At 36.5% G+C, this 13,738-nt stretch overlaps 1 protein-coding gene across 1 annotated transcript; it reads left to right on the forward strand.

The window, feature by feature from the left end:
- The first annotated feature begins 1,742 nt into the window (after positions 1-1,742).
- On the forward strand, positions 1,743-13,400 carry LOC107664777 (transforming growth factor-beta-induced protein ig-h3-like). Its single transcript, XM_016455436.1, has 17 exons — positions 1,743-1,903; positions 2,132-2,230; positions 5,777-5,841; positions 5,922-6,079; positions 6,227-6,391; positions 6,587-6,733; positions 6,837-6,978; positions 7,507-7,719; positions 8,322-8,459; positions 8,548-8,693; positions 9,154-9,290; positions 10,450-10,580; positions 10,741-10,865; positions 12,064-12,166; positions 12,260-12,321; positions 12,456-12,480; positions 12,630-13,400. The coding sequence occupies exons 1-17, from the start codon at positions 1,788-1,790 to the stop codon at positions 12,689-12,691; spliced, it is 2,034 nt and encodes a 677-aa protein (XP_016310922.1). The 5' UTR covers positions 1,743-1,787; the 3' UTR covers positions 12,692-13,400.
- Positions 13,401-13,738: the final 338 nt, after the last annotated feature.

The raw sequence follows: 13,738 nt of genomic DNA on the forward strand, positions 1-13,738 counted from the left end.
ATCAACTTTCACCGTGGACGAAGCGGAATCCAGCCCGGGGTCCGTCACATGTGGTTGCCGCTCATTCGTCGGATCCTCCGGGCGCGCCGTTCTCAACCCCGCCGCCTCAGCTCTCTCTCGCCCGGCCTCAGCTCACTCTATCCCGGCCTCAGCGCACGCTAAGCCGGGGCTTCCGCTAGTTTTTCGTTGTGAAAGCGAAACTACTTTGTTTGGCCTTCCAAAAGAGTACACGACTACAAATCAGTGGTTAAGTTGTATTTACAACACTTCCAGAACAGTTCAACCCAAATATCCAGATGTGTGCAGTGCATTTTATGGAGGACTGTTTCCTGATTCTGGGAGAGTAACGTTAGACTAAAATGCCGGCAGTTCTGACTCACGTAAGTACGTTTTCATTTAAAGGATTTGCCACTGATGATTCAAACGCGAGTTTTGGGCAGTGTAGAGTGGCGTTTATAGTTTGTCATTTCTCTGATCACAAATGCAGACATGGTTTTATGTGTACGCGGCGCGATGCAATGCAACGCAACGCGTAAAAAGACAGTATAAGTCATTATAATCAGTAATTATGTCCCCACTGGATGCAACAAATGCCTCGTTTGTAATGGGTTTTAATGTTTTTGTCTCGTCGCTCCGGCCGGACATGGCATCAACAGTATGTGAGGGGCATAACATTTCCGTCTCACGCTTGAGGTATTCGGCCAATCACAACGCATTGGATAGCTGGCCAATCAGAGCACACCTCGCTTTTCAGACCGGTGAGCTTTGTAAAAATCGACGCGTTTCAAAAAGGCGGGGCATAGAGGAGAAACAATAATGTACAGTATGTGGTAAATAATGTGGTTTTTAAACTTTAAACCGCATAAACACATTTCATTACAGCAAATACACAAAAAATGACCCCTTTAACAATTGCTACAATACCCCGTTCTAATTAAGAATTCTAATAGTGCAATTAAAATATGGTGAATTATCAAGGTATCACAAATGTTAAAAACAACCCAATGGGTATTTTTTTAAATGCACTGCTGGGTAAATACAGGAGAGGACACATGCTGGTTTGCTTATTTTACCCAGCAGGGGTTACACGTTTAACCCATATGGCAGCTCATATTCACTGAATGTTGATGAGATAATTTTATCTCATGGTTATTACATTTATTTTTACTTAAATAAATAAAAATCTGTAAATCGTGACTATAAATTAATAGTGAACTAGAGCAAGCTATTGAGAGAATTTCTTTTATCTGATTGCAATTTGTTTTTGTAAGTAACGACAAATTCATTAAAATCATCAAAATAAAAAAAAGACATCAAGTAGGCTATCAACAGGTCATTATCATTTTTTTTTTCAATGTATTATGACCATATTTACAATAATACACATTTTCACGACTATTTTTAATGATAGGCTACTACTGTACTTTTACATAGGCTACACAAGAATAGGTTAGGCTATTGAAAAGGCTATATATATAAGCTATAGGCTATATTTACTTCATTTTACTTTCATTTTGCACTCAATTATGCACAGTTGTCGGTTTAACTATATTAAATAATTCTAGCAGTATAACATGTTTACAGTATATTATAAACTTTAACAGTGAGTTATTCTATTGAGTGTTATAATCCAGTAACATGCATCAGAGCTTTGTCATGGTGTGAGTGAAAGTGTCGTGTTTCTGGTCGTCTCAAGCAAGCCCCTCCCTGAGCACCGGGGTCTCGGTATTTAAGCCGGACTCTGCCGCACGCGGTGCCGCTCTGGAGTGCGCTTGCAGGGACGCGAGATGAAGCGCTTAACTTTGTTTGCTCTGGCTATCACCTTAATCGCGACAGGTTTCGCCGCGAAAACCCCATATCAAGCGGTTCTTCAGCACAGCAGGATAAGAGGACGAACTCATGGGTAAGAGCTGTTCCGCAGGGATCATACTCTTGATTCTTTCATTGAGTGTGCACTAAATTTGATTTGAAACACAAATAAAGGCCCTCTGGTTTATATGCAACCCTACTGATCATTTTCCCAACATCACTGAAAAACTGTTTCTTCTTTAGTCCTGCAGCATGCATTGAGCATTTGGTGCATGTTAAGGAACATTTAAAGAAAGCTGTGTTGATTTGATTTGTGTTGCAGCCCCAATGTTTGTGCTATGCAGAAGATTCAAGGAACGGATAAGAAGTACTTCACCAACTGCAAGCAATGGTATCACCGCAAAATATGTGGCAAACCAACGTGAGTGACCACAGATATCTTAATACAGAAATATATCTATCTATCTATCTGTCTGTCTGTCTGTCTGTCTGTCTGTCTAACAGGATAACAACATTTTGCAAATATATTATTTTACTGCTAAAAGTATGAACCAGTGTATTGCATTCAGTGAATATTTGCTCTTAGATAAAATACCAGACTTTTTAAGTTGCAGAGGAAAAAACTCTCTCAGGACATAACTAGATGGAAAATGTTTCACCAGTTGTCATGCAAGAGTCTTTTCCCCACATTTATGCAACTAGATTTAAGTTTATTACAGACTTTTTTTCATCTAAACTATCTGAATGTGCTGAGATATATAAATGTGAATAAACTTTTATTGAAAAATAAAAGATTGTAATCACCTTTCTAGCTGTAAGGAATTTAAAATGCATCATCTATGCGCTTTGAAGAGCAGGACAGGTTGTCATAAATGATTATTATTATCCTATGCAGGAGGATTCATCACATATATTCATAGGGTTAGACAAATTTGGTGAAGCATATTCTAAAATAATAACCTTTTTAAGACCTGAATATGAAATGTCTTGTTAAAGTTATTGTTAACTTTAATGACTTTAACTATAGTTATAAATTTATATAGTAGACTTTTCTTTTGTATCTATATAATGGAACAGTGCAGGGTATTTGAGTTCAAGTTGACAATAGATATAGAAGAACGTTGTGTAGTAATGGTTACCATATGTCTCTTGGTAATTGGCTTCAGACTTCGTGGGGTTAAATTGCCTAACATCCTGAACAGTGCATTAATGCGAGGCTGATAAATCTGAGTGCCATTCTGTCTGAAAGCTCTTCAGTGCACTAAGACCTTGATCCCAATTACAACTTGTAGCAACGCTGTTTGACTGACATCCACTTGATGACCCCACAGGGGGAAAAGGTGTTATTGGTTACACGAACATACCACAGACAAATATATTAGAGTTCAGGAGGAACCGCATATTCAGTGTCTACAATGCAGAAATTAAATGAAGCTGATGTTTTGGCACAGGACATGGTGGATGCTTATTAAGTATGCTGGAATCTGGAATGGAGTCTGGAATGTCTAGATTTGGAGACATTATGATTAATGTTGCTTACATAAGGTACGCCAACAAGTGTTGGGGGTTGTTTAGTGTGCAGACGTTTTTTTAATATCCCAGTGTATTCTGGTTAGATGATACTTTGTGATGCCCTATATCAGGCATATTTACACCGCCGTCCAAAAGATAAAAAATACACTATAAATATTAAAATTGTGAGATATTATTGCAATTTAAAATAACACTTTTCCATTTGAATGTATTTCTAAATGTACTTTATTCCTGTGGTGCAAAGATAAATGATTAATCCAGTCTTCAGTGTCACATGATCCTTCAGAAATCATTCTACATGCTGATTTGCTGCTCAAGAAACATTTCTGATTATTATCAGTGTTGGAAACAGTTGTGCTGCATTAGATTTCTGTGGAAACTTTGTAAAATTGTGGGTACCTCTTTTGATCAATTTAATGCACCCTACTAAATAGTTTTAGTTTTCCCCCCCAAAAAACGTCTTACTGACCCCAAACTTTTAAACAGTAGTGTACATAAAAAATGTTATGTTGTGGGAGAATGACAAGAATTTTTTTGTCTTTTTTGCCCCATTTTGTCTTTTAATTAATTGATTTTGCCGGTTATTAGTCATACATTTAGTTATTTTTTTCTTTTAAATGCTGTCTGTTTGGCAATTCTGCTCAAGAATAAGATTTAAAATCGCACTGGAAAATCTTGAGACACAGAAGGACTTGTTTTATTCATCTCCCCATGTTTAAACAGAGTTTCTTTCATAGCCGTTCTCAAGAAACAAGAAGGAAGTCAGAGTTGCTGTGGGTGCTTGGATGCTTTTAGGAAATGACTTCAGTTGGGACTCCTGAAAGTCTTATATCCCCAAGCACACACAAATCATTGAGACCAGGTCTCAAGGAGTTTTCCATTCACTCTGATGTCTGTGAGAAAAAATGTTGAGCCTTGCGGTGAAAGGATGTACCTTACTCAGGAAAGCCCAAGGTTGGGTTCTGTGACACTTAAGTTCACTTGATTTACAGAGTTTCTTTGGGGTTTGGAAGTTTGGGGTTGGAGGAATTTTGTGGGAACAATTGCACTCTTTGTATGGTTGGTTCATAAAGGTCAGTGCTGTGGAACAGCATGTTTCCAGGTCACTTGAGGAGAGACCAATAACTTTTGTCACAAATTACTCCCCAGTGCTCTCTTTTTGCTAGCCACCTGGTTCAGGCACTTTATTTTCACAGAAATATTTTTTGCTGAATTTCAGTGATTGTAATGGTTATATTCATATATACTGTAATCGTGATGATATGATTGGATGATTTCAGCAAACCTTTTAAATATGATAACCATTTATGCCTTATCTTCTGTTTAAGAAGAAGTTGTCTGGGAAATTATATTGTCACTTCTGATATAAGGAAGTGAGACGTTTTAGAAGATGCAAAATGATGAATCAGATGACCACCCACACGCTAAATATAGATTTCAACATAATACAGTTTTCACAATGCTTCTTGGAACCGCTTGTCTCACCACTTGAAAGTGCACAATATGTAACTTATGCGGCCTAGCTGTTTATTTTGTCAGAAATCCATGGCTACCATCATTGCTTATGTTGGCAGAGGACAAACAGGAGTTGAGTTACCATCTGTTTTGATAATCAGTTCAATCTGCTTTCCTCTTCCGTGTGTTTTACAAGTCTGTCCCATGCCTGAATGTTAGGATTGTTGCCTTTGTTTAGATTTGCCTTCTAGTTTTCCACTCTATCACCGTCTAAGATGCTGTGGGTCACTCAAGATAGTATGCTAACAATTTGTTGAGATTGAGATGAGACTTAGTAGTCATTATTTAGTCTCAATACAAGCACTGTGTCATTGTAAAACCCCGTTTTACCCTCAGGAAATAATCCAACGTTTATTTCTTGGAAAAACAAACCTTTTTAGTAGTGAGTTAATAATAGTGAACTGATAAAAAGTGATTATGCATATAAACATTAAATGCATAAGTAAGAGATCATAACATTTTTCAGAAAAGGAAACGTCTGAGGAAAGCAATATGTCAATCTTCAGTATCCCAATTATTGCACCTTTGCATGGTGGTTCCTAGGAATTTCCCATTGTTTTTATTGGCAGGACTGCTGGTGTTAGAGTTCCCTCTCAGGAGTTTCCCTGGCCCATACCGTACCTCTGGATTCTTCAGCTACCAAAGGAAATTAGATTTTATGACCCTCTAAGACCAACTCGAGCACAGACCTTATTTATCATGGAAATGCCTGGCACAAAATAAAAAGAAGTACAGTATAGCTTAAGCCATGCACTTTAAAACGCATCGAGGAGTGTGTTGGTTGTCACAGCCCTTCAGCCCTCACAGTAATAAAGAGAGAAATATAGACCTGATTTCCTGCAGAAGTTCCTGAAGAACTCCCATTTCTGATACAGAATCTTCTATGAAACCCAATGATGTTTTGAACGTTTCTTTGTAGGGTGGTCAGCTATGAGTGCTGTCCTGGTTATGAGAAGGTGATTGGAGAAAAAGGCTGTCCAGCAGGTACGTAATTATAAATTGTGTGCATGAAAAGAGGTTTGTTATGATGATATAACAATAAAAAATGGATTTATTTTTCAAAGCTCTACCTCTGGTGAACATCTATAAAACCTTGGGTGTGGTTGGAGCCACTACTACCAAGATGTACTCTGAAAGAGCGAAATTGCAGGAGGAGATCGAAGGTCCTGGCAGCTTCACATTCTTTGCTCCAAGCAATGAGGCTTGGGCTGCACTTTCCACTGTGAGTTCCCACTCCATAGATCATGTAGAAAAAAATAAAGAGTTTCCTGTCATTTTAGGCAAGGCAGAGTTCACCAAAAACCATTATAACTGTAAAAACAGCAAAAATATCAAGATAAGCTCAATGTCATTTCAAAATGTGCTGTAGGAAATTCTGGATGCCTTGGTGAGCAACGTCAACATTGAGCTCCTCAACGCTCTGCACTACCACATGATCAACAAACGCTTGACTTCTGACGATCTTAAGCATGGCGCTTCGTTCCCCTCCATGTATCAGGACTTTGATGTTCATATCCACCATTATTCTAATGGAGTAAGTCCAGTTTGGTTGAAACCATCAGTGCTGCTTGGACCAACAAGAGTCTTGTTTAGATGTTCTCAATGGAAATATGTTGTTTACTTTCTCTATGGTTGCTTAATGCTGTTAAGATTTGTGTCAGCTAGTGTATATTCCAAATGATTTGCTGTGAGGTTTTGTGTACTTTACCAATCATATGTTTTGTTGCAGATTGTTACAGTGAACTGTGCAAGGCTTGTGAAGACAGACCAGCATGCCACCAATGGAATTGTGCATGTTGTTGACAGAGTCATCACCGCCATTACCAATAATGTCAACTCTTTGATTGACACCGATGATGACCTGGACACTCTACGGGTAGATCTTATATCGTTATTGAGGGAATTTGCTGGTTCAGTAGGCATTTAGTAGTATAAAGAGTGCAAAGTTCATTGAACGACCTCCTTTGCTTTTCATTTAGACTGCGGTTGCTGCCGCTGGCCTCACTAATCTGTTGGAGAACGAGGGTTCCTACACCATCTTTGCTCCAACCAATGAAGCCTTTGAGAAGATTCCTCCAGAAACGCTGACCAGAATTTTGGGAGACCCTGTTGCTCTCAAAGGTCTTTTGCTCTTTTTCAGCATGAAGCAATTTTCATTTTACTTCCAAATATGATGCATTTCTGAGTGAAACTGGATATTCAATGAGAAAAACGTGAGTGGGATTTAATTTTATCCATTGGGAAATGATTGGATTGTGAAAAGTAGGCGTTTGTCTAGAGCAGAATGGAGCCAGGTGGTTGGAAGAAGCCACTGAAAAGTAAGAGGGATTTGTTCGTAATGTCAGCCAAGCAGGAAAATAGTTTCAGTGTCCAAGCAGGCTATTAGACTGTGCTAAAAGATTGGTTAGGAATAATGTACACTTGTGATTTGTGCATAATAAGAGCAGAAACATGCAGAAAAATATAGGAACAATTTGATTTCATGTTGAGTTTGAGTTCATGTAAGTGTAACCTCATAAACTTCCCAGATGTTGCAACATCGGTTTCATTTTTTTTGTGTTTCCAGAACAGTTGTCATGGTTTCTCCAGTAGCACAGTTGTGCTGATCTTGTCATCTGGTCATCATTTTTTGGTCTCCATCCACTTTAGATCTGCTGAATTACCACATTCTGAAGAACCTGCACTGCTCTGAGTCCATTGTGGCTGGAACACCTCTGGAGACCCTGCAGGGCACCGTGCTGGAAGTCGGCTGTGATGGCGAAGAGATGACCATCAACGGCAAAGCCATCGTCACGCAGAGAGACAAGCTTGGAACCAATGGAGTCATTCACTACGTCAATGAACTTCTTATCCCTGACTCAGGTTTGATCTTTAGAAGATCTTAGGGCCAGATTTACTAAACAGGGCAAATTAGTGTGAGAGCACAATCCCATAAAAGCGCAGATGGGAGTGGAAAGTTCAATGCATGAAATGAAGAACACAGACACAGCTGGATCATTTCCATAATGACCAACGCAATCTACCAAGAGCAGCGCAAATTAGCATCTGGTTTAAACATGCTTTTTTGGCTCTGTTAAATGTCAATGTCATGACACTATTTTTTCATGTTAATTTATTTAAAAATGATAAATACGTCAAAAGTACAATTGATACATACAATAATTTGATTACACATATTCTATTATATACATTATATATATATTTCTATGTATTAATTTCTAAATTAAATATAAATATAAACATTTCTAAATTAATTCATGCTGATTTATTTATTTATTTATTTTGAGGGCATAAAATCAGATAGGAACTTTTTATTATGTTCTAATAATTTAGGATGATACAAAAAGAGCACAATGATATTTATGAATTAGCAATACATGATATATATACATTTAAAATATTTTAAATGTTGTACTTTTGTAAACATTTGTAAAATTGTTTTTTATTTATTTATTTATTTTTAGCCAAGACCCTCCTGGAGCTTGTAGAGGGATCCGTTGTTACTACAGCCTCCAAGCTTTTTAAAGATGCCGGTCTTACTGATCATCTCATTGGCTCTGAGGCTGTGACTTTATTAGCTCCACTGAACGATGCTTTTAAAGGTTGGATCACTCCATTTTCTTTGAGCTACCGCAGCAACTGAGCCTTAAGAAACTCTGAAATAACTGTAATTGTGTCATTTGCATGCAGACAAGAGTTTGGCCATGACACCCGACCTGAAGAAACTGCTGAGAAACCACATTCTCAAGGAGAAGTTTTCCTCTAAGAGCCTTTACCATGGGCAGGAGTTGGAGACCCTTGGTGGATTGAAACTTAGAGTGTTTGTGTTCAGAAATGTAAGTCTTGAATTATCCATATGGGAATAATTCAACACAAACCCAAGTCCCAGCAACTATTTTTAAATGAAGCATTGATATCTATCTATACTGAACAAAATCCTATAGCAACAGATCAATACTTTTCATTTTCGTGACAATGGTGAAGGAAATAAATCCTTCTTGACTCAACTTGCATTATGAAACTCCCCATTTCCCATCTCAATCCATCATAAGAGCCACGTTTTTTTTTTTATTTCTAGCCATGTTGTAGCTGGCAGCGAGGCTGGTATAGTTCAGTCTGCGCTCTCACATTTCTGCTTTGTAATGGAATTCACAGACCACCGGATACCTCTCCTTTGGACCACCTTAACGTTTTCCACAGTCCACTTCATGCATCGTCTGTCTTGTGAGAAAAGAGAGCTTTGAAACAAATGTGCTGATCTGTATAACCAATAACCTTAACCGTTTCACTTTGCAGAGCCTGTGCATTGAGAACGCCTGCATTGCTGCACATGACAAAAATGGCCGCTATGCAAATATGTTCATCGTTGACCAGATCGTAGCACCCCCCATGGGAACTGTCATGGACGTCCTGAAGGCAGATGATCGTTTCAGGTAAGCACATTGACGATAATCCTCAGTGATGTCTTAAATAAATTCTGGTATCAATTTCTCAGCTGAATATCATTTCAAACCAGTATGGCTTTCTACTCTATATTCAGTACTAGGACGTAAGTGCATCTTGAAGTTGAATCAAATGTGGCCCCACTGATGTGAATGATATTTAGTCAGAAGACAGTTGTAAACAAATTGCATTTGGTGTCAAAAGGCACCAGCAAACCAAAGCTATTGAGTGGTACAGTCTAATCCTATGATGTTTTTACAGTGCTTTTTTGGAGCTTGACAGCCCAAATGCCATGTGCTTTTCATTATCTGGAAACGAGACAACATTTTTAAATTCCCCTTTTGTATTCCACACAAGACATATAGCTGTATGGGCTTGGCACAGTGTTATTTTAGTATCACTGAGATACTATTATAGTTTTTATTCATATTTTGATTCACTTTTTATTTTTATATTTTCAGTTTTTTATTTTTAGTAATTTTGTTGTGTATTTTTGCCTTTTTAAAAATGTCTATATTTTTTATTCTATATTACTATTCTATTATTATTTTATTCTATATTTATACATTTCTATATCCTTTTTAGCTTTTGTTATTTTAGTGCATTTTTTATTAGTTTAGTGCAAACTAAATTTCAATTAAATTGAAAATATATGAATTATTATTTCCTTCTAAATAATTATTATTTCATTATATATGATTTCAGTTAGCGTTTATTTTATTTCAAGTAAAGAGTTATTTTTTATGGGTTTAGTTTAAGTTAAAAAATAACCTTGGTTTGGAATGACAAGATTTTTAATTAAAGATTTTTTTTTACTTTAAAAAAGGTGCTTATGACTATTTAAACCATTCTAGAGGTATTTGAGAGTACAAAAGATTTAACCTCACATCAGAGGTGATTTAACCAAAATACCCTATAAAAACCTAGAAGAAAATATTTTCCACCATAAAGGGCGTAATTGTTTTCACAGTCTTATTGAAAGGGAATTTGCAGCTGCTAATGATCGTGTACTTGCGTGTTCAAACTCGATGCTGTAATTTCTTCAGATTTCTAATGACCTGGGTGGAATCTGAACTCAGTCTTAACTGTCTTCTATCGCCTAAAGATACGCTCCTAATAATGTGCATTAATGAACTCTCATCCGTACAGCACTTTGGTTGGCGCCATTCAGAGAGCAGGCCTGACCGAGCTCCTGAACAAAAAAGGGACCTACACCTTCTTTGCCCCCACCAATGCTGCTTTCAGTGCAATGCCCCCCGCTGACCTCAACAAGCTCATGAGTAATGTCTCCTGTGTCACCATATGTGTTAGAAAAGCAGATGTTCAGTGCATCATTACACACTAACTAGTCTTATTTGTTTCACTCTGTAATCAGAATAAGTGTTTGTGTATGTACAGAATATACCTACATCTGTTGTTTCCTTGCTATTTTGTACATAGGAGACCCCAAGGAGCTGGCAAACCTTCTGAGATACCACATTGGTGAAGAGTTCCTGGTCAGCGGCGCTGTGACCTCACATACCAGAATGAAGCCCCTGACAGGAGATAAACTGGAGTTAGGCACTGTCAGTACTCAACAATCAATTTCATCTTATTATTGAGTCCAGAAATGCTTTTTAGATTCTCTATCTTTAATAGAAGTGATATTGGTACACTGCTGTTCAAAAGTCTGGGGTTGGTATGTTTTTTGAAACAAGTCTGCATTTATTTGATCTAAAATAAAGTAATATTGTGAAATATGATTGCATTATAAAATAACTGGTTTTAATTTATTCCAGAATTTTCAGCATCATTACTCCAGTCTTCGATGTCACGTGATCCTTCAGAAATCATTTTAATATGCTGATTTGCTGCTCAAGAATCACTTATTTTTGTGTTTTTTTTTTTTCAGAATTCTTTGAAAACTAGAAAGTTCGAAAGATCAGCATTTATTTAAAATAGAAACAATTTGTAACATAAATGTGATAGATGTCTTTACTGTCACTATTAATAGCATTCGTTTCTTCTTTTTTAAATTCTTACTGACCCCAAACTTTTGAATGGTAGTGTTTATTTATATGCTCAGTTCACACAAAAATTTTAATTTCTGACATTATTTAATTAGTCTTGTGTCATTTAAATATATATATGTGACGCTGGAGCACAAAAGCAGTCATAAGGGTCAATTTTTCGAAATTGAGATTTATACATCATCTGAAAGCTGAATAAATAAGCTTTCCGTTGATGTATGGTTTGTTAGGATAGGACCATATTTGACCGAGATACAACTATTTGAAAATCTGGAATCTGAGGGTGCAAATAAATCAAAATATTGAGAAAATCACCTTTAAAGTTGACCAAATTAAGATCTTAGCAATGCATATTACTAATCAAAAATTAAGTTTTGATATATTTACAGTAGGAAATATACAAAATATCTTCATGGAACATGATCTTTACTTAATATTCTAATGATTTTTGGCATAAAATAAAAATCTATAATTTTGACCCATACAATGTATTTTTTGGCTAATGCTACAAATATACCCCAGCGACTTAAGACTGGTTTTGTGCTCCAGGGTCACTTATATGCTGTTATTCTGCGGAACACACAATAAATCTTTATATATAAACTCCACATGGAAGATGTTTTGTGTACCATAAATGAAATAACATGAGTTTAGCTTTTGAATAATGTAAGCATGAATAAATTGTCAATCTTTCATGAATCTGATTTCATCTGATAATTCTTACATTTCTTTCTGATCTTTTAATCTCTCGCAGCGTAACTCCACCGTTTACGTGAACAGGGTGCCTGTTGTCGAGACTGATCTGATGGCTACCAATGGAGTTGTACATGCTGTTGATGTAATCATAAAGCCACTGCGTAAGTCATAAACCAGTTTTTATTAAACATTATGATAAAAACAATATCTTATTTCAGCGCTTCATCACAATGTGACGTGCCACTCTGTTTTAGCTCCTAAAATTGTGAGTGACCAGGCTGAAGGCTCAACAATCAGACGCGCCTCTGCTGTGAGGGTTAGTATGTCATCAACTATTAGTTACTAGTAGATCAGTGTTGATATTTAATAAGCTTGCTAGTTTTTTGTACCTATTTTTTGTGCTTGAATTGTCAAAATAATCAAATATAACTTCTCGATTTTTGATCCCAGGCTGGGACTCAAGTAATGAAAAATGGTATGTATGCATTGTTCACTAACCTTTTTCCACGTAAATGCAATTAACAACCCATCTCAGATATATTTCATAATTTGCATGTGATTGCACTGAAAAAAATGAAAGAGAAAAATCAAATGAATCTTAATATATTTCTTGCCACATTACAGATGATCTTTTCCAGAAGGTCCTGAGAAGTCATAGCAGCAGAACAATGTCTCGTGTCCAGTAAACATAGCTCTACAAAGTAAAACTGTAGTTCATTTTAACCTCCACCACTTCAAAAGGATGGAAACACACAGTGGAGAGATAATTAAAGGCTAAGAAAATCCAGGCAACAAAGTACATAATGTTGAAAATGGAAAACAGTGCAGCATTGCAAGATTGTGACTTTTTTCATGTGCCAAAGACCCTTGGATGAAGAGCGGTGATTTCTAAATATCACAAATTCATGACAGCAATTTGTTATGGCAATTCAAATGTTTTGGATATTCATTCAAATAGTGGTTCAAGACTTTTTGTTAACATTTTGTATGTCTTTTTATTGTTTTGTAATGATTTGGTTGTTGCATTTGATATACCTGTAGCATGTTTGCATGGTTTAAGCTGGAACAAATGCTATTTGGGCACATAAAAAAACACAGACCAACTTTATGTCTTAATTTCCCATGATCTATAATGTAAACTTGTGCAGATTATTTGTTATATTATACCAAAGATGTTTTGTGATGAACCAAAGATCACTGTCTGCATATTTCTTAATAAAAATGACCATTTTGTAGCCACAGAGTTATACATATACTAGCCAGTGCCCTTGAATGTAGTTTGCTCTGTCTGTTACAAGCCAATTTGTCAGTTCACTGAGCTGAATTCACAATGTGGTGGATTGTCACAATGTTGTGATTAATGTGTGGCAATTAAAAGTCTCACTCAGATGATAATTTAAAAGTCTGCTTGTTCCCATTATTCATGACTAAATAATTTCTCCACATTCCCTGTTTCTGTTTGAAGTCCCCCTGCAGTCACTAATTTTATCCCTTAAAACTCATCTTTAATAAAATTACATATTTAAACATTTTTTGTTTAATTCATGCCATTGCATTTAAAAAAAAGCATAGGCCTAATTAAACATGCAGGGTTCTATACATTGTTTGTTTTATTTTCATATTTATAGCACTAGTACATGCATTTACACTGCACTTACAAACTGCATAAATACACTCTAAAAAATGCTGGGTTAAATACAACCCAGTGCTGGGTAAAATAGGGACAAACCCAG

The sequence above is a fragment of the Sinocyclocheilus anshuiensis genome, unplaced genomic scaffold, assembly GCF_001515605.1.
Source record: "Sinocyclocheilus anshuiensis isolate Anshui unplaced genomic scaffold, SAMN03320099.WGS_v1.1 scaffold235, whole genome shotgun sequence".
NCBI classification, from domain to species: Eukaryota; Metazoa; Chordata; class Actinopteri; order Cypriniformes; family Cyprinidae; genus Sinocyclocheilus; species Sinocyclocheilus anshuiensis.

Coding starts and splice junctions, on each gene's coding strand:
- LOC107664777 (XM_016455436.1), top strand. CDS start 1,788: ATGAAGCGCTTAACTTTGTTTGCTCTGGCTATCACCTTAATCGCGACA. Junction 1,904..2,131: donor ATAAGAGGACGAACTCATGG/GTAAGAGCTGTT, acceptor TTTGTGTTGCAG/CCCCAATGTTTGTGCTATGC. Junction 12,322..12,455: donor GACGCGCCTCTGCTGTGAGG/GTTAGTATGTCA, acceptor TTTTGATCCCAG/GCTGGGACTCAAGTAATGAA.